Source organism: Typha latifolia, chromosome 11 (assembly GCF_019914945.1).
Source record: "Typha latifolia isolate L0001 chromosome 11, TyphaL0001v2, whole genome shotgun sequence".
Classification (NCBI taxonomy): Eukaryota; Viridiplantae; Streptophyta; class Magnoliopsida; order Poales; family Typhaceae; genus Typha; species Typha latifolia.
In genome coordinates, this window is record NC_133096.1 from 7,412,440 (window position 1) to 7,431,674 (window position 19,235).

At 36.1% G+C, this 19,235-nt stretch overlaps 2 protein-coding genes across 7 annotated transcripts; one reads left to right on the forward strand and one right to left on the reverse strand.

The window, feature by feature from the left end:
* Nucleotides 1-127: 127 nt before the first annotated feature.
* Nucleotides 128-9,161, forward strand: LOC140797652 (histone deacetylase 9). Of its 3 annotated transcripts, none has more exons than XM_073151266.1 (14): nt 128-279; nt 1,466-1,578; nt 1,677-1,794; nt 1,919-1,993; nt 2,063-2,282; nt 2,455-2,518; nt 3,778-3,870; nt 3,990-4,098; nt 4,629-4,678; nt 4,751-4,841; nt 6,771-6,841; nt 7,142-7,240; nt 8,280-8,346; nt 8,816-9,161. In XM_073151266.1, the coding sequence occupies exons 1-14, from the start codon at nt 243-245 to the stop codon at nt 8,902-8,904; spliced, it is 1,296 nt and encodes a 431-aa protein (XP_073007367.1). In that variant the 5' UTR covers nt 128-242; the 3' UTR covers nt 8,905-9,161. The 3 variants fall into 3 exon arrangements, with proteins under 3 accessions (XP_073007367.1, XP_073007368.1, XP_073007369.1); XM_073151267.1 differs by having other exon boundaries at nt 138-279; nt 1,466-1,522; nt 1,658-1,794; XM_073151268.1 differs by having other exon boundaries at nt 186-279; nt 1,466-1,522.
* A 706-nt stretch (nt 9,162-9,867) lies between these two features.
* Nucleotides 9,868-15,814, reverse strand: LOC140797648 (serine/threonine-protein kinase D6PKL1-like). 4 transcript variants are annotated; one of them, XM_073151259.1, is made up of 4 exons: nt 15,547-15,724; nt 15,141-15,241; nt 12,482-14,294; nt 9,868-10,891 (listed from the first exon to the last, which is right to left on the reverse strand). In XM_073151259.1, exons 3-4 carry the CDS (start codon nt 14,077-14,079, stop codon nt 10,036-10,038), a joined length of 2,454 nt encoding a protein of 817 aa, XP_073007360.1. In that variant the 5' UTR covers nt 14,080-14,294; nt 15,141-15,241; nt 15,547-15,724; the 3' UTR covers nt 9,868-10,035. The 4 variants fall into 4 exon arrangements, with proteins under 4 accessions (XP_073007360.1, XP_073007359.1, XP_073007361.1 ...); XM_073151258.1 differs by lacking the exon at nt 15,141-15,241 and having other exon boundaries at nt 15,547-15,814; XM_073151260.1 differs by lacking the exons at nt 15,141-15,241; nt 15,547-15,724 and adding an exon at nt 15,418-15,524.
* Nucleotides 15,815-19,235: the final 3,421 nt, after the last annotated feature.

Below are 19,235 nucleotides of genomic sequence, written 5' to 3' on the forward strand. Positions count from 1 at the left end.
GTCCGTCCCTCATCCATATTTGGAGAAAGAAACTGGATGCGGATTTGGTTTTGAGACTTTCTCGTACCCGACCCGTTTTGCATCCTGAGTCGGAACTCGAGAAGTTTTAGAAACTTAGAACTAATCTGAATAAGCTTGATCGAGTCGAATGCCAAGCCGAGCTCGAGTGGCTTGGTTATATTTTGGCGGTGCTGCTATTTTATATATCCAACGGCGAAATTCTCGCTGTTCGCCTTCTCAAGATGCCGCCCAAAGAGAGGATAGCCTACTTCTACGACGGTAACTCTCCTTCCTCCTCCACCTCAAAGGTTTCTTTCTTCTTTCCCCTTCTTTTGGGTACAAATCAAACCCTAATCGCTTCATCTGCTCGGAGGCATCCAGCGCAGGTGGTGTTATTTTTAACGTTTTTGTTTTGTTAAATTGGAAGCTGGAGTCGGGATTAATAAAGATCGATGGGCCTCCTCTTTCTTCTTTAACTTTTTAATCTTTTTGAGATATTTTGGAAGATTAAGAGGTTTCAGCTAAGTCGAATTGCAGATAGCACAAACCAAAAGAAAGAAAAACCTAAAGATAGCTTCATGGTGATGTACTGATAGCTGCAAATATCTTGATTTCTGTAAAATTGAAAGTTTGTCATTGAAGCATGATAAGCAGGCCATAGCCCTCGTTTCATTGAGACTTAAAAACAGAATTAATCTCGAATGAGATTAATCCACAAGTCTGTCAGACCCCACTATCAGGAATCCTACTAACAGCTAAACAACAACCAGCTATAGCACCAACAAAATAGCAACACTAGAACAACTACAAAGACATACACAAACAATCACAAACACAGATTCCACTCTTGGTGATACAACACCATAACAAAAAAAGATAACCACATAGAAAGAAAAGCAATTTAATCCCGTTGCTTCCATCTTCAGTCTAAATCCACTGGGTTCACTGCCGCATCTCCATGCATTATTAAAATTGTCATTGAAGCATATGAGAAATACTAGAGGAAGACGACAAATCTGAGTATGTCTGTTGTCGCTTTTGCCAGTTAAATAAAAGAAAGCCTTATCAGGACGTTTGTATAGATTAAAAATTTCATATATTTAGTAGTGCTACCTAATCGATTCTATATGCATTACTAAATGTGAACCAGAATGGTATTTGGTGATAGTTCAGATTATATTGTCCCGGAATGTTCCTTTCGACCTATATAATATTTTGGTGTCATGCCTATACATCATGGCTAGGTAATTTATAGATTTGTGTGTATAATTAGTCATTTTTTATGATCTTGCAGTGTAATTCTTAAATTGAAGTTAATCTCAAAATTTTCATATTTGTTCATTTAGCTGGAACTTTTAAGGTGGTCGTTTGCAGTTCTCAAGAAAATTGTTTTTTCATTTATTAAAGTTCCTTTCCAGATTATTCAATTATAGATTAATTATTTCCTTTCTGATAAATGTTACAGGAGATGTGGGTAATGTTTACTTCGGGCCAAATCACCCAATGAAACCACATCGTCTTTGTATGACTCATAATCTCGTGCTTTCATATGGACTTCATAACAAGATGGAGATATATGTTAGTCTTAGGTTTTTCTTCTTCTTTCTCTATATATCATGACCTTGTATTTTTCAAAATTTATGGCTTGTTTTTATAGATCTTGCATGCCTGTGCAGCGACCCCACAAGGCATATCCAGTTGAACTTGCCCAGTTCCATTCAGCAGATTATGTGGAATTTTTGCATCGGATATCTCCTAACACACAACATCTGTTTGGAAGTGAATTAACTAGATGTATGGTCAATTATATGTCTATATATAGATATAAATATATTTTGTTTTGTACTTTTAATTCACAAATTTTCTTGTCATTCTTGTACTTCTTTATACCTGGCAATGTTATTCTCTTGTCCTCCAGATAATCTTGGAGAAGACTGCCCTGTCTTTGATAATCTGTTCGAGTTCTGTCAAATGTATGCTGGTGGAACAATAGGTAACATTTACTAGATGGGATTGCTATCTAGTTGCATTAAATTTGTCTAAATCATATTTAGTGTTGTAGATGCTGCAAGAAGATTGAATCATCAACTCTGTGATATTGCTATAAACTGGGCTGGTGGTTTACACCACGCAAAGAAGTCTGAGGCATCTGGATTTTGCTATATCAATGACTTGGTCTTAGGAATACTAGAGCTTCTCAAGTACCATGCCAGAGTTCTCTATATCGATATAGATGTTCATCATGGAGATGGGGTCGAAGAAGCTTTTTATTTCACGGACAGGTTTGATCTTTGATGTTGATCTAATTTTGAACTTCATCTATAGATGTTTCAAATATATGCAACTCCTGTTTGAAGCAATCCACTCATGTTCATTTTCTTAAGAAATGCAGGATGCTTTGATGTATCCTGATAGATGATCCTGAAATTGAAGATTAATGTTTGTGTTAAACAGGGTGATGACTGTAAGTTTCCACAAGTTTGGCGATATGTTCTTTCCTGGAACAGGCGATGTTAAGGTGACTCCTTTTTTTCCTTTTGAGTATTGACAGTGTTACTTCTATAAACTGAGGCTGCTTTTGAGCCTAAAGTACGTATTTCTGTTTTTTGTAGTTTGTGCGACTTCCCTCGCCAGTCTTTTTGTCTAATCTAACAATAAGTAGATTTGGATCTCTTATCCATTTCGTGTTACTTGTTTTCTTTAGAAAATCGATGACTTCATTGTATTGGTTTTCTAATGTTATTTCCTTTAGATGATTTCCTGCTATAGAACAATAACCATCATTATTGCTCAGACATCTTTTAAATTCATGTAATTTCTCTTGCCATCTTTTACAATACGACTATGTTTTGATGGAAATTGGCATAATGCAATATGAAATTGGGCAACCAAATTATGACTTTGTAAACCCGGGCAGGTAGTCTAATGTGGCCGCCAATCCACATCTCAATTACCTCCTGCCATAATTGTGATATTTTATGATTATTTAAGGAAGCAAAAGATGTCAACAGCACAGACAACCTACCTAGCTGGTTTGAGCTTCTTGCAACTGCAATCTTTGTGTCAACCTCCACCTTGAGCCTTCTTTTTAAGAAAAAACATAGTAGTAAGGCATAAAATATCCCCTGGTAGGCCATCAGTAGCTCAATATCACAGATATGATTGCTTACTTCGCGGCGCATACCCAAGAAGACCACAATCACCTCTAGTTCCAAAACAGATTTCATTTCTTCAACACATGTTGGATAATTTGGCAGTCTGTTGGTTCCACAGTCATGGGAGATTCACTAACCAGTAATTTTATATATGCTATGGCAATTCTTAACACCGGTTGTTTTAGGTCTAAAGGAATCAGGTAGGCAGGTGTATAGTTAATTGTGGTGTGATTCGAGATAAAAAGTCTTTGACATGTTTATGAGCACAGGTTTTGTTTGGTCACGAAGATTAGGACAATGGTTTGACATGTACATGAATGCATTGCACTTAGCATTTGGAGGAGTACTAATCCAATAAAAGCACCGCTTACCTGTGAATCATAAGTTAAACTGCATGTTCTTATGCAGTAAGAAACTTCCAAGCAGTGGAGCTAAAGAAGTTGGTTTGTCAGCTTGCTTATGTTTAATGAATAGGGTGTCTGTTTGATGGTTCTAAACTTTCAATATTGCAGGGCTTCTCATCCAATTTACTTTATTTTGTTATTGTACCCAAGACCACCTTCTCTCCGTTCTTTTACCTCCATTATTTTCATCAACTGATACAATTGGTTGTAATTTGAAGGACATTGGTGAAAGAGAAGGAAAGTATTATGCTGTTAATGTACCACTCAAAGATGGAATAGATGATGCTAGCTTTACTCGACTTTTCAAAACAGTAAGTCATCCTGCCGCGTTATGCAATAAGTGCTCTTCAATGCTGTCTAGTCTTCATTAGTATGTTATGTTGATAACTGATTATCCTGTAAGTTTCCTCACAGCATGTTAATTATGTAGATCATTGCCAAGGTTGTTGAAACATATCTACCAGGTGTTATTGTTCTTCAATGTGGAGCTGATTCTTTGGCTGGAGACCGCCTAGGATGTTTCAATCTCTCCATCGAAGGTACTGATTTTCTTAAGATTGGATATTTCTCTTCTTTTTTCAAAAATCTGAAGAGTTTGTTATGGATAATATAATATGCTCGAATGTTCTTTTGAAATCCAGCTTGCACACGCCACATAGATATTCAATCAAATGTAAAAATTGTTGTTGTTTTACAGTTTTAATTTATTGTTTAGTTCCTTTAGAAATATCCTTCCATGATTTTTTTTCCTTGCATTCTAATATTTCCCTTTTTCTTATTTGACTATAGCATTTTGTGATCCTTGTAACTTTACAAAAAGAGAGTGAGAGGATGAAATCAACTTGAAAATCTTTTTTGCCATATAACTAGCAAACGGTTGCTTTATGAATCGAGTTGCATAGAGGAGAGTTCTCAGAGCTGAATCTAAGTAACTGAGGCTAAAGGATTTTTTGTTGTCGTTGGAACAACTGTTTTGTTTCATCTTTTGTATATCTTTTACTAATTCTTATACATGCTCCATTGCCTGTTGGATGTTTGGTCATGACTCTTATTGCTATCTTGTTGGCAGGGCACTCTGAATGTGTGAAATTTGTGAAGAAATTTAATTTGCCTCTACTGGTAAATTTGGAAAATACGTTCTTGTTCTTAACATACTTTGACATTTGAGGATCAAATGTGGTCTTCTTGTAGGTAACTGGAGGTGGAGGATACACAAAGGAAAATGTAGCTCGCTGCTGGACTGTTGAAACTGGCGTTCTATTAGACACAGAGCTCCCAAATCGTATGTCACTGTGTGTTGAGTCTCATATTAAGTCTTGCATCTAACCTCTTAATTTTGCTACCCATGCTTTCTATATTGATAGTCAAAGTCAAAGGACATATTTTATGATAGAGTGCTTTTGCACAAGAAGAGTAGATCAGGGAATCCTCATTGGGTCAGTGGTTTTGTCCTGTCTAACAAAGTAGAGGAATAATAGCAAGCAGATAGGTTTTACAGAAGTCAAGAGCTGTAGGGCTTTGTTTGGTTTGAGGCCAAGCCTCGAACTTGACTAGTTACTCTTATTTCTTAGTTTTAATTTTTTTTGAAGAGTAAACTTGATTAGATATGAAAAATATAAAAAATATTTAGATACTGAACCAGTTTAGAGAGGGTCTCTAAACTCAAAGCATACAAGACCTAGATATCTTGTATTTTAAAGAAGCATTGAGCATCAAGTCAGTCCCTCATTGATGAGATTGACATGATACGGTAATATAGCCTGTTTTTCTAGTGACCGGAGAATCCTAAGACTAGAATTTAATGATTTTGATTATATTGGAAGTATAATTATGATAAGTTCCACAACTAATTGCAAATCCTTTGACTTATGAGGTCAGAATGCAGCATCTTTTCTTCTTTCTGAAGCTATAATTTGATGCAATTGAAATACAAAGATGTTAAAAAGGTAGGTACAACAGATAAATTTGCTAAATATCTAATTATATATAAGATTATAAATAAGACACCCTCATATTCTTAATATATTTCTCATGTTGGCTTGATGATTCTTAACAAATATGTGTTTAATTCTCAAGTGACGTAAGTTCAGGAATACATGTCAAGTTATCAACAACAATTTTCTGTCAAAGCCATTCAAGGATTAGTCTCTGAGATTCAATGTTTGTTTAACCCTATTTAGTATGTTCAAAAATCCATTTAAGCTACTGGATCCCCTTTTCCTTATTTGGTCCCTTCAGTGGATTTTGAGGTCCTCTAAGGTGTAGACTACTCTTAAAAGAAGAAAGACATAATGATAGTATAGGTTATCGATGTGATTCTATTATCAACATAGTAAGGTTTAAATGAATGATTTGGTCTTCAATCCATTAAATTATTTAACTCTTGTGTGCTTTGTATGTACGCATATAATCACATGGGTATATGCTCTCTAAAGGTACATCCAGATGTGGGGATTTTGGGAAAGTTGGCAGCTAGGTTCCAGATATTGTTTTTTTCCCTGGGAAACCATCTCTGGAAAATCTTCATCTTGTAGGCGTGAAAATTAGTCATCCGCACTTTTGATGGGCTATTAGCCAAACCATGGTTGTACTCATAGGCTCATAGCTAATCCTGCACTCTTGCTCTTATTATATCCTTTTCCTCTGTTTCCCCTATTGTCTAGACTCTTTAATTTGGGAACTTGCTGCAGTGTATCTAATGATTCTGATCTCCTTTTTTTGTTTAAACATAAAATACCATAGATATTTGTTCTAGTCATCATGCTAATTTTTTTTAACAGATGGGTATTTAGCTAATTATCTGCATTGAATGATGCCTGTTGCCTTGAACAGATCATGATCTGGTTTGGAATGCCTTTATGTGTCTTTCCTTCATGGGCTTCCTTTCAGGATGACTGATCTGGTACACCAAATATGTTGTTAGTTGTTCCCAAGTCTGGATAGAAGGGTAAATCTTGAAAGAACATACTGGTTGTCAAAAGAACAAAAAAAGGAATTTATCTGGATACAAAGTTATCAATCAAGATGATAAAAGAGTCAAAAGAATCAGTATGGTGGCTGTCCATCTTTTTTGCAGATTTAAGCAGAATAGGCATGCACAAGATTTTATGACTGTATATAAGCATTTAGGATTACTGACCTACTTGTTTGGATTTTACCCAACCATGGAAAAATAATTCTAATGCAGGCTTTTAAATGTTGTTACTTGCAGAAATTCCGGACAATGAATATATAAAATATTTTGCCCCAGATTGTAATTTGAAGATCAAGAATGGCAATATGGTAAGCAGATTTTTATAGTAAGCTTTCTGATCCAGTACTGATTTTCTAGTGTCATAAAAATATTGCACATCCGTATTATATCTCTTTTCCAAGATAATTATGAACATTGTTGCTTATCATGATACAAGTTATTTAGTTGGATGCCAGTCATTTTTATTTGAATTTTCAACTCCGCATATCAAGTCATCTTGTCAACCTCCAACTTAGCAAATCTTTGGCCATTTCTCAAGTAGAGCTTCCTTCATAAAGATATCTTAAGATGTTGACATCTTGTAACTGCTGTTTATTTTGTTGGAGCAGGAGAACTTGAATAGCAAGTCATATCTTAGCACAATCAAGATGCAAGTTCTGGAAAGTCTGCGGTGCATACAGCATGCTCCCGGAGTTCAGATGCAAGAGGTGAGTATTTAGCGACTGATCTTTTAGTTATTTTTCCTCTCCTGTTCTAGTTTTCCTTTTTATTCTTTTTAGCATTTTCATGCAAGAGGCGAAGTATGTATCAGCATTTTCAGAAGTCCAAAGGCGCTGCTAACCTGAATGACATAGTTCCTCCTTTTTATGCCGCTTTAATCCTACTCACGTTATATTAGTTTTTCTTCTCCTTTTATTTGTACAGTCTCTTCAAAGTCGATAGTATTGTTGATTGGTCTATGCTGTTTTTTTCTCTCATGTTTCTGTGAAGGCATCAGAAATTCAGAATATGCCCTCTCTATGATAATCTGCAATGGAACTTGATTCCTTTAAACTATTACTAAAAATTGCATTCCCTAGTGCAGAAGGCAATGGCTACACAGGATCTGAGAAAGGAGAATTACCACCTGATAATGGGATTTGGATTTTCTGTAATTCTTTTTTATTGTTAGTATCTAGGGATGTCGGATGTCGTTAGGATCTAATGATTTTTTACATAGGAGAGATCCAGTACCTTAGATAGTCATCACATGTGAGAAGGGTGAAAACACTTTTAGATGCCTGTGAGAGACTTTCTATTTTAGCAGTATCACAAGAATGTGTTTGAAGGAAATTTACAGGTCAGATTTAGTTCAATGTGTACAAGGGAAATAGACATTAATAAATGTTTGCCACACACATACCTCTAGAGAAAGGAAAAAGGAAAAACTGAAAAAAGTTTTGCTTGAGACAAAGCGTTAAATCAACTCAAGAAAAATGCAGACAGATTTATCTGAATTGTGTATCTTTATCCTTAAACTGTATTTCTCAATTTTCTCCACAAAATTCATTCCCTTATATAACTGCCTGTTACTGCATCTCCTAGTGCTCAATGATTGCTCTCTTAGTTATTAGTAATTCCACCATGGGGCTCTGTATTTACCTGTACAACTCCAAACTGAATTAATTTAAGATACAGTAGGACTCAATTTCGGGGTCTATAGGAAGATCAAAATGTAATGGACAAGAAATCTTATGGTTTTTGCAGGTTCCGCCAGATTTCTATATCCCAGACTTTGATGAAGATGAGCAGAACCCTGATGAACGTATTGATCGTAAGTGGAGTACATTTAGAATATCTTTCTCTTTGAGGAGCATTATTTCTTCATTCTATTTTGTTTCTGCATGAGATGTTCAAACACTGAGCTCTTAATCTCTCTGGGAAGCTGACATGAGAACACAAAAGGAAAAAAATCTGAATGATCTCACTGGGAAAGCGACATCTTCTTAGATGTTTGTCTTTATATGAACTACTGCTTTTCTCATCTTCCATTCTTAAATGGAATATGCATATTATGTCTATAGTCAATTTGAACATTGTTTATCATTTGATATGTATCATATTGCCCACAAACTAAATTCGTAAGCTTTAAATTTTTGTTCCAGAATTTGTGTTTTACCTTTTTGAATTTTTCTCATAAATGTTAACCTTTTGGAGTTAACCTTGGAGTATTTCTCATTGAAGCTAATGAACTTGCATCATCATTATCCTGACTTCCAAAGTTTCCTTGAACATGTACTCAGAGCATATGCAAGACAAGCAAATTCAGCGAGATGATGAGTATTATGAAGGGGACAATGACAATGATCACAACATTGAGGATGACCTGTAAATTTTTCATCATTTTTGTAGTGTTCCGCTGAACACATGTTATTTTGATTTCTATATTTCTTGTAGGCCAAGAATTAGTTTCTTGTAGGGAAGGGTTGTGTACCAATTTGTAACTTTGGGTGCTTCATAGTATCCTTGAGTCCTTGACTGAATTACTTGAAGGAGTAGTGCAATTGCTTTTCTTTCTGTCATTTTCTTCTATCAAGTGTATCAATGCGAATTAGTAATGTAAATCAACTTTTAGTGTGCGTTGTTTTATTTCCATTGGTTGAGTGGTACAGACAAACTAATTGTTATCTGGAGTGCACCTGATCCCTCATCAGAGATGAGGTATTGACATCCATATTAATACATAATACTCTGGGCATGCATCCTAAGAAGTTCTTCTTAAATAATCAGTCTGAAAACAGCCTTTGGAGTTTGTTTATTTCATTATCTTTTAAACATCCTAGTAAATTTGCAGTACTGATCTGCCTGTAATTTTCTTTTTCATTTTAGGAAAAATAGGAACTCTATGCCTTCCGATATCCAAAGCAGCATCTGAAGAGCAACTTGGATCAGTTTCTCTGTGATTATTGACAATTTTCCTCGTCTTCTGATAAATTGGTGATTGGTTTAATTTTCTTACGACCAGCATCTGAAGTATGCCTGATGAGATCTTCGTCAGATCCAAGTGCTTTAGTCTGAATCATATAGGTCATCTTGATGTGCTTAGGCTAATTCTAATCACTAACATCAATTACTCCTGACAAGTTTTACGTGATATTGAAATTCCTTCCCCAAACAGGACCAGAAAATTTTGACACCATCTCTCAACCAAAGATGTACTCTTTTTTTTCTTTTTGCAATAACAAAGATTTATTGACAGCAGAAACAAGTTTACAACAGAGAGAGGGCAGAGCTTGATGAAAGTAGGAGTAAAGCATTTTAATTAGAAGGCAAAATATAATAATGGATATGCGCCTTTCCCCAAATCAAATTTCTGCTATTAACAAGGGAAGAAAACTTGCCGCAGTTTAAGATCTAAATTTACATCAACAGCTATCAGTTACAAGTTACAACAAAGGGAAGCATGAGAATAGTATTGAAAAGAGCTACCAAGTCAACTATGCCCTCTTGGAAGAAAATTTGGCTAGAAAAGCTCAAACTCTATGTCTTCTTCATTGATTCTGAAATCCAGACACTTACCTTCTTTTTTCTTGTGCTTTGCTAACGCAGTCTCAAGTTCTTCGTTTCTTGGTGTCACAGGAGGTGCAGCAGAACGAATCAAGGCCCAGTTCAGCCCTTCGAAAAATGAGTGCTGCTTGATCTCAGCTGCCCCTCTGACTGATCCCAATCTATTCTCTGGCTCCTTCACTAGCAATTCACTTATCAAATCTTTGGCATGAGAGCTAACAGCTGCATCCTCAGGAAACTTCAGGCTCTGAAAAACCACATTTCGCAGTGTTTCCTCATTACCAGGTCCCTTGAAAGGAGTTGTACCAAACAGTAGTTCATAAAGAAATATCCCAAAGGTCCACCAATCTACAGAACTGCCATGCCCATCCCCTCTTATTATTTCAGGGGCCAAATACTCATGGGTCCCAACAAAAGAGTTGGAGCGCGCATCAGTGGGCTCCACAACAAGTTGAGGAAGTGGGATAGACTGGTTGCCTAGGTCAGTTCTAAGTTTCCGGGTCTTGGAAGCAGTGGAAGATGGCAATCGAGGTGTGAAGCAAGATACTGGAACCCAGGATGGCTGAATGCACATAGGATTAATGCATCTATTTTCAGCACAAAGTCCTGACAGCCTCCCGGCATGCTCTTCTGTGGCTAATGATGATGTGAGAAGAGTAGGGCTGACGGAGCACCGGAGAGACAGATCAAAATCAGAGAGCATGATGTGACCATCTTCCCGAACAAGAATGTTTTCCGGTTTGAGATCACGGTAAATCACTCCTAACATATGTAGATACTCCAAAGCTAGGAGAATTTCTGCAACATAAAACCTGGAAAAAAAATAGATTGAGGGAATGAATCACCTCTAGGTTTGAAAAATGCAACATATTAACCATAACCGCATAACAAGATAAATATAGCATATAAACTTCGAAGGAAGATTACTTGACTATCTCATCCTTGATCCAGTCATCAGTAAATCATAAATTAGGTTTACTTTGGAACATCCACTAACACTACCACCACCAGTAGGTAGAAGTAAGGCTGCTAAGGCACCTCACCTTATTATTCATCCATAATTTATGTTAATGATCAAAAATTTATAGCAAAGGAGACAAGAAACAACTTATCAAAAGCAAGATTCTGAAACTCAAGATCAGGACCAGAATTGACCGTCAGGAAAAGAATATGTAAAAAGCAAGATTCCGAAACTCAAGATCAGGACCAGGATTGACTGTCAGGAAAAAATTATGTATTGATTATATCAGCTGTATAAGCCACACGTATCAAATCAAACTATCTTCTAATTGCTTAAAATTCAAAATAGTACTTAAAAATGCATGAAAAGTTTCTAAAAATCAAAAAAAGGTGACAGAAAAATAAAACTATTCACATTTTAAGCCTAAAAACTAAAAAAAATATTCACGCAAAACCATAATAAATTTTGAACTGAATAAAAGTGAGATGAGAGAGATATATATCTATCTTTTCTTTGTTGTTCTATAGTCATAAGAAAGAGGGAGTTAAAGAGAGAGAAGAAAAATCGAAAAAAAAAGAGAGGAAAAAAATAATAATCACCTAAGTTCACCAAGGTGCAGATAGCTGGTAGAGCTCGTCGGATTGGCTGTCCGATGAGTTCGGTGAGGTGTGAGAGGTGGAAGAAGAATGTATGTGAGAGATAGAGAGTTAAAACTAAAAACTTAAAAGAAGATAATTGGAAACATCAATTACTAATAACGAGTTAGATGTATTTTAGATCCGACCTAAATCTTTAAAAAAAACTAGTTTCAAACTAAAATCAGTACAAAACTGGTTTTGGATCGAGATCGGGATTAGCCAAAACTAAATCCATGATCAAAAGTTTCTACAAAAGGAAAGATCAACTTGTAATGACTTTCCTCAAAGGATTGATTTAAAAGGGTGAACAAAAATAAGGAGAAGTTCATTACACAATCAAAATCAAAAGATAGAAGTAATCTTATTTGTCAGATCTTAATATAGAAAGCAATTCCACATAAGTTGGCACAACCAAACCCAAAACAAGCACGCAAAAAAGTTCTATCAAAATCCAAAGAGTGGATGACTTTAGAGATCAGTGTAGGGTAAAATTTTAATCAGCCTAATGGATCCGTTAAGATGTCTCCACATAAAAGTTCTATTAGTGATTTCAGATTTTTCCAGATTTTGCAGAATAGAATTCTAATAAGAACTAACTTCCACAAGTTCAAGTCTTGGAGATTATCATTGACTTATCATTACTATCTGTTTTTCAGCAGGAGGCGTTTTACCAGCATGCATAAAAGAACTAGCTTATAGGAATATGAATGAACTAAAACAGTATATCCCCAGTTCATTCAGCATAATCTTACTTATAGAAAAATGCAGCCCTTACAATGTAATGTTTAGGTGACGGTACTTACCTAGCAGCTGGCTCAGAGAAACTCCTGCCAGGTTGTCTTTGCCGAAGGACATGCAGGTCACCACCTGGGCAGTACTCCATTACTAAACATGAGAGGTTATCTGTTGTAAAATCAGCATAAAGCGTTGGAAGGAATGGGTGATCTAGCATCTGCAGTATCTCCCTCTCAGTTTGTGCTCTCATGATCTTTTTTCTGCTAACCAGATATTCAATATCCATGACCTTCAACGCAAATAAGCAATCTGATCCCCTCAACTCAGCCAGATATACAGTCCCGATATCTCCACGTCCAAGCTTTCTGAGAAGCTTAAAGTTCTTCAACCCTAGGCTTCCTTGTTGTATTACCATGTCCCGGATGACTATCCACCTAACATCTTTTGACATGTGAGGCCTACTGCCATTACCACTAAAGCCACTGTAGCTTTCTTCACTGATGCTTGTGCTGCTACTATAATCACCAATGCTACTTTTAGAACTTTGTGAGCAGTCCCCTTTTTCTCTCAATCCTGATAATTCAATTGTTTTCATGCCCTTGACCATTCCACCACTACAGCTGCTTGGACTGAATGCATTTTTTCTAACATGGTTGGTTTTATCTATACCTACAGAGACAACAGGTTTCATACTGCTAGATGAGGGAAGGATAAATTCTTTTCGACAACCTAATTTAGTTTTAGTAGGTAGAGAATCAAAATTTTCCCCGTTCCTAGTCGAACTATGTACTCTAGATGGTTCTGCTTTCACTTTCTTCTTTGTGCAGGTCTTGTTCCGAAATACTGGCTTAACCAGACGAGGGCTTGCAATAGGCTTACTTGTCCCAGCACCTTTCTGAGAGGAAGCATTAGAAGAATTTGGAGCTCTTTTTTCATTTTCTTGTGCTTCTGCACTTGAATTTAGATTCTTTCTTGTTTTTTCTGACTTGTGACTGATCACATCTTGGATTCTGATCTTTGGGACCCTGGCTGAGGTGGACGACATAGAATACACAGTAGGGTTACTTTGACTAATCAATTCCGAATTGCATGTTTGACTGAATTCAGGTTGCCTTTTAGGTGGATCTGCTCTAACCTTCTCAGGCACTACGGATACTTTTATCAAATTACCCTTTTCCTTCACATGCAAAAGATCATATTCACCTGTCTGGACCAAAAAATTTCCATGGAGCCTTTTCATTCTTCCAGCTTCTGAAGCATCATGGGATCCAACTGGCTTTGGTAATCTCTTCATAGCAGCCAACTCTGATGCCTGGGAAATGCATAATTTTCTTAGGGCCAGTTTTAAGGATGCAGATCCAGGTACCCCGGTTTCTGATGCTTGCGATATCCCAACTTTGATTGGCTTCTTGTAGGCATCCTTTCGCAGCAAGTGTGCACCTGCCTGACAAGATGGGCCAGGAGTGCTAGAAGAGGCCCTGAAATTGATTGCTTTAAGAAGTCGTTTAAGGTCATCTTCCAAAGGGCCTTCCAAAGGATAATCATGAGACTTACCTCGCTCCTCTACTTTGACCTTAACACATAGTTGATTGAACCCACTAGAATTAAACAAACTCAGTTCCTCATTTGATTCAACAATCTCAGAACTACAGCCAGAAGGTCCCATCTTCCTGTCTCAACCAACCACACAACAAACAAACTTAATAGCAAGATCGGAATTTTTTATGTTTATCACATCTCTAAAGTAGCCATCAGCTGCCGATTGCTGACCAAGTATCCTACGAGATGGGGCACTTTGATATAGATTTTATTCAAGCATACTGAATCTTGTGCTTGAAAGGCCTGCATAACAACTTCTCCAGATCAAAATCCACTATGATTCTGCAAGAAGATACAGCTGCATTAGAGATAGGAAACATACTGATACAATATACCCTAGTCATCTAAAAAACACATAGCAATGAAAAACATCAGTGTATCAAATACAAGTGTTCATCGACAGCATGTCAATAGACATAAATATCTACATGGCATCACGGGGTTTTGATTAGTGTACCAACTCCTTATTTAACCATGGAGGATCTTAGGTTTCTTTTTCTTTTTTTTTTCATTTCATCCTCGTCTATGGTTGAAAAAGAAAATCTAAAAGGCCAAAATGAGGCCAAATAGAGCATGATTTTCCATCAGATTGATCTAAAGGAAAACTGTGGCTTATTTATGTACAGAATCTTAGAAATCTAACTGTTCCAGTCAAGTAAAAAGCTACGGGCATGTTCACAACACATACAGTTGGCCTTTGAAAATATGCAAAGGTCCAATTTTGCATAAACTGGCATGAATATTTTTTGATGAAACAATGGACTCGTCCTTACAACTTACATTCATTATGTTATCAACAACTGATGGTGTAAATATCCCAACTACATGTGCAGCTTTACAACATTAGTCAACTCAAGAATGGGAAAGTGGCCAGAGTACTTAAAAGGAAACAGACTTATCTACTCTAATCATTCATACATTCCAGAACAGTAAACCATTTTTGAGTTCTACTGTATGAAATGGTAATTAGAACTAGCCATCTGAAATCAGTCAATCTGTGAAGACCCCAATGTGCCGTCTGATCAGATAATCTGATTTTTGTGGTTATTTATCACACAGAAAGAAGTTAATCATACTTTACATTGGTCACTAGTAACATTACAAATTTCACACTATTGTTAGACTCACTTTTCAGTTTTCACCACTGCTTTGTAGTCAAATTTATGAAGAACATTGACACCATTCTGCTGGATTGTAGTTACCACACGTCACAAAATACAGGATTTAGCCTACAGATTCGTCACCAGTACGATAAGCATCTTCTAATGTCACTTATTTTTCGTTAAAAGTATCAATCTTGATAACTCATCAGATGAGGGAAAAAAATTGAAATTTATACAACAGCACAAGGAAAATGAGCGCAAGTAACCAAGAATGATGCAACCAAACCAAATGCAGCTGTCACCTGAAGCTGATCAACTGGAAATGTGAGCAGAAAAGAACTAAATCACGAGAAGGACATCACCCATAGACCGAAGTATACAAATGGACAAGATGTTAAGCGAGAACAAAATAGAAGGAAGAAAGGCATTACCGGGAACCGAGCGGAGAGGAAGCGAGTAGCCATTAACTAGGGTTTGGTGGGCAGTGGTTAATTAGGGTTAGGGTTGGGATAGGAGAGTGGCAGAGATCACGAGAAGGAGAACACCACTGCGAACAACCCGATAAAAATCGAATGATGATAGAAAAGGAGACAGGAAATCCAGAGTTCGAAATGTATAAATTTCACCTTATATTAGTATTTATTATTATCCACCCTTTGCATTTTGGACCCTCATTTAATCTTAGGTTTAACTTAACTTAAACGGCATAAAAAGAAACTATCCTACCTTTGGAGAACGAAGCAGGATGTTAACGATAATAAACGAGAATAAAGGGTGCGATTACTAAATTCCTTGAGAGTTGATAGTTAGCCAATAATAAATTGTAAAAGGACATGAAAGTGACGTGTCAACACAGCAACGTCGCCGTCCTCGCCTTATTGTTGGGCCCCACAATCAAGGTTCGCTGTACCTGGATGTTCTAGGTTAGGAAAGAGGGCCTAAAGTTCGCACAAATCACATTCCCTGCCACTCAGCTTCCGAACCTGCACAAATTATGATAAAAGATGAGAGGATAATTTATCCGTCTTTTCTTGCAAATATTTTTTAGGCCTCCCCACATGGAGAGAACGTGCTCCAATGCAAGGTATAAAACTCGCTCCATAATTGAAGGCCAAACTGACAAGAACAGCAACATGAGCTATCTGTTAGGTTTATCAATTTGCAAGTGCTGCCCATCTTTAATTAGTTTGATTCTTTTGGATGGTTTGTTAGGCAAATGCTTTGGATACCTTTGTATTGTACTTTATAATGCTATAGAAAAATAGGAATGGCTTATATGACAAGGTTGCGGCTGCAAAAAGTATATAGATATTTGGCACCACTCTTTTTGGATATTATATACTTTTTTTTTAATAAATTTGCATTTAATATCATGCCTTTTAATCTATTTATAATTTATACCTCTCTATTTTAATATTTATGATTAAACCCTATATTTTATCAATTATGTACAAAAACACCCTGTTAACAAAACTCTAAATTAAGTTAAATAAATTAAAATAATTATAAAATATCTTTAGCTAAGCTATATCCAACTTTACCCAAGTTATATCCAAATTATACCTAAGCTAATTTGCGATCTTTTTCTTGCTTGGAGATCTTTTGTCTAAGGAAGTAATCCCAAGTCCTAAAAAAGTAATGACTCTTTGAATATTTTTTTTGGTATATAAGATCTCTGAACTATTAGAAACACGTTACATGACCCATTTCATTAGAGGGGTCATTATATACTAAAAAAAATTTATAAGGTCATTATGTACTAAAAAGAATTTAGAGAATCGTGTATAAAAAAAAATTATCCCTAGTATTAATCTAATCCAAAAAATTTCTGCATAAATATAAGACTCAATTTATAAATATTGAATACAAAGGAAGTAAGCAGCAAATCTGGTGTTAAATTCAAATTTCCCCTTTTTTTTCATATAAACATCTCCACCTTTCTGTATGTTGCATTCATGTCCTCCCCATGTAACACGCTAATATTTTGTTTTAGCTATGTTGCTATATTCTCTTATACGAATTTAGCAACATAACCAGAATAAAATGTCATTCTCTTTAATCATACTTCTTTCCATAATATAAAGATATCTGTATATTTTAACAGATTAAGCTAAACTCAAAGTTAACGAGAAAAAAATATATATACTTTTTGCATTAAATCATGCGAGACACTTAGTGATTTGCAAAAAATCAAATACAAGTAGATTAGATTCCCAGTCTTAAGTACTGAGTCCTGCATTATCACATTTGGGAGCTCAAACAGCAGTCTCCTTGAACTCTTTCTCCTGAAAATTTTCAATCCTCGCCAATTCTAAGAATCCAAGTTTAAAACCTTGGATTCCTGTCAAATTTTGAAATATATACCAAAACACATCTCAAAAACTGCATACCTCAAATAGGTTGAAAGGTCTAATCTCTGGAATTTCCATGTACGACAAACTAATAATACTTGCATTCTTAACTAGGAAACAGAACAATGAGTAGTAACTTGTAATCTGTCACAAGCTGCAAAGTGAAATCAAAGAGATGAGCTCTACAAAATTTGCATATTGGAGAAACCAAACTGTAAAAAGGCTACTTGTTCGATCTCGGTTAGAAATCACATCACAAAAATGCAAACGAAAAGTACAGAAAGTGTTTTAGGACACAACTTCATTTGTACAATATTCATTTCCACTCCCTCCTGGATTACTAGAGTCACCTTAATGTTACATAGTATAGAGAATATAGTGGAATTATAAGGTGATCCATATAAGATCAGCTAGTCAACAATCATATGACATAACTGTCTAGCTGCTTATCAACTCAAAAGGATACCTATCCTGGGATTTTTACAATGTGCATTAGTCCCAGAAATAGTGTCATAAAATTAGTCTAACTGATCTCATGCTACCCAGGTTGGAGAATTAGGGCTAGTTTCCAACTGAAAACATGGTAAGCAGGTAGAAAATTTTATATTCAGATGATGAGATTTTTCAACAAGTAAACAGACCACAGATTGTCACAAATCATTTGTGAATTCATGAATCTTTGCAAAATACTTCGTGATGATTTCTCATAGTAATGCTAAATGCAGCCTCCTAGTCAGATTATCTAGTTATGCCCCTACAAACTCACAAATTGAAGTCATGCGAGCCAGCAAGTAACCTGAAAGGCCTTAGATGAACTTTTGTTTCAATATCAGCCGTAGAAATCTCCCAAACTTATCTATATTTGACTTCCACCCTGACAGGTTATACAGGCAAAAGATTAGATGAAGGCTTCTCACAAAGTAAAACTAACAGCCATAGGTTACTATAGATAGCATTTCTCAAAACTCTTTTTGGTGCTTCAATATTTGTTGAATGCAGCTTCGTGATCAGATTATTCAACAGCCCCCATGATTTCAAAAATCAAAATTTAGAAGAATGTGGCTGATTGCCGCATCAGAAAGTACCTTAAAAGGCTTCTCCAGCCTCTCTGCTGGAGTTCTCTGTAAGTAACAGCCACTGGCCTCCGCATCTCGCTCTCTGAGATTGAGAGCGAGATTTTCTCTATCCAATATGGCTTATGACCATCTATCCTTATTATCTATGTTTTCATGGATGTAAGAACACTCTTCACCATTTGAAAATTCCAAGTCTACTTGTTCTAGTTCATCAACTAAGTCAAGAAGTGAATCTTTTAGAAGTGTAAATACTAGAATTTCTTCAGCAACTGCAACTTCTCTTTTGAGACAGTTTTCCGTACACTATCATCTGAGAGTTACATCTATTTCGCAATGAACATATCCACAACATCCACTACAGTGAAAGTCCATGAAACTAAACGTGAAGGTTCTGTAATAATTCATGGAAAGCATTTGCGTTCTAGCACAATATTCATCTCTTCCCAATTAGTAACGTCTCTTTTCAGACTTGTAGAGAGTTGTAGACTTATTTTGACTTGAATCTATTTCTTAATTTGGATATCAATGTCTAAATGCTGAAGAAAGGTTCCCTCTTGACAGTAAGAATCGTGTTTTTGCCCATCACATGAAAGAAACTCCCCTTCCACTTCAGCAGGGTCATACTTCGTGTGCCTCTGGAGTATGTTGCCTTTTAAAAAATACAATATTTCATAACTTGCTAAATTTGGAAAC